This window comes from Pteropus alecto, unplaced genomic scaffold, assembly GCF_000325575.1.
Source record: "Pteropus alecto unplaced genomic scaffold, ASM32557v1 scaffold101, whole genome shotgun sequence".
Lineage (NCBI taxonomy): Eukaryota > Metazoa > Chordata > Mammalia > Chiroptera > Pteropodidae > Pteropus > Pteropus alecto.
This window is the reverse complement of record NW_006432945.1, coordinates 19,699,866-19,700,963: the sequence shown is the minus strand read 5'-3', so window position 1 is coordinate 19,700,963 and position 1,098 is coordinate 19,699,866. Positions and strand designations below refer to the sequence as shown.

The window sequence follows — 1,098 nt, the reverse complement described above, 5'->3', positions numbered from 1 at the left end:
CGCCCCCCGTGTCGCCGCCCTGGCTGCACCGGTGCCCTCGCGGGCTCCTCGCGGGCTCTCCTGGGCACGCTTTCTCACTGCGGACTCGGAGACGTCTGTTCACCGGCCTTAATCTGGGACAGCGATGCTGGGCACGAGGTTGGGCCTGTGCTCCGCCCTCCCCCCAGGACCACTTTGTACTCGTGGCGTGAAGCGGGTTCCGCATTATGCACGTGCACTGTCCCCGTCCGACGGGGGCTCCCCCGAAAACTTCAGTTCTACATTATCCGGGTCATTTTCTGTTACCGCTGCCATGTCGCAGGAACACCTTCCTGCTGGGTCTCCTCCCGCCTGTCTTAGACTGTCCTGCTCTTTCTTAGCCACCCCCTCATTTGTTGTGCTGTCTCCCCTAGACCCCAGCAGGCCCCACAACAGAAGCCGACCCCTCCTCAGCTGGCTCTCGACCATTAATTCCCTTACCTACTTATCCAATTATCTGAGGACAACGTCCACACATCAAGGGGCACCGAGCGCCCAGAGTCTGTGCCGTTGCTTGGCTGTGACGCATAGACAGAGATAGAGATAGTCTCTGTGGCTGAGGCTTCAGTTTCTAGGGCTCAGCTGCTCACGGGGCTCACTGTTGCCCCCCCGAGATCTCCGGCCCTTGGCTGGCTTAGTGGGGTACATACATGTGGAGCCCCTACACATGCGCCTGAAACTAACATAACATTGTATGTCAACTTTAATTTAAAATAAATTTAAAAAAAAAACAGATTGAGCAATAAAAATATCACGATTAAGAAAACTATCACAAGACCATCCTTTCCATCTGAGACCAAGAGAAAATAGAGTTGGGTGAAGGACTCTGGGCCTGGACTCTGGCGTCACTTTCCTGCTGCTTCCAGCCATGAGCATTGGGGACCATGGGGCTGTGACTCCAGAGAGAGGTTCAGAGATGCTGCTTTTATTGCTTGTATGGGTCCTCAGGGCTCTTGCTCCATGTGACTTTGCCATACCTCTTGTTCCTTAGGGACTGTTGAAGGTCTCTCTGCACAGAGAAGTACAGCCCCGTGTCCACTGCAAACAGGAGTCCCATCACCAGGCAGAAAGTGATTTGGG

The 1,098-nt window shown here is 54.6% G+C and overlaps 1 protein-coding gene across 1 annotated transcript in view; it reads right to left on the bottom strand.

Annotated features, from left to right (window-relative positions):
* Window positions 1–767: 767 nt before the first annotated feature.
* Window positions 768–1,098, bottom strand: part of LOC102893884 (low affinity immunoglobulin gamma Fc region receptor III-B) — a 5,998-nt gene continuing 5,667 nt past the window's right edge. The window contains exon 5 of the mRNA XM_006907846.1: window positions 768–1,098. This exon is cut by the window's right edge and continues 39 nt beyond it. Coding sequence (XP_006907908.1) covers window positions 944–1,098 — 155 coding nt within the window. The 3' untranslated portion in view covers window positions 768–943.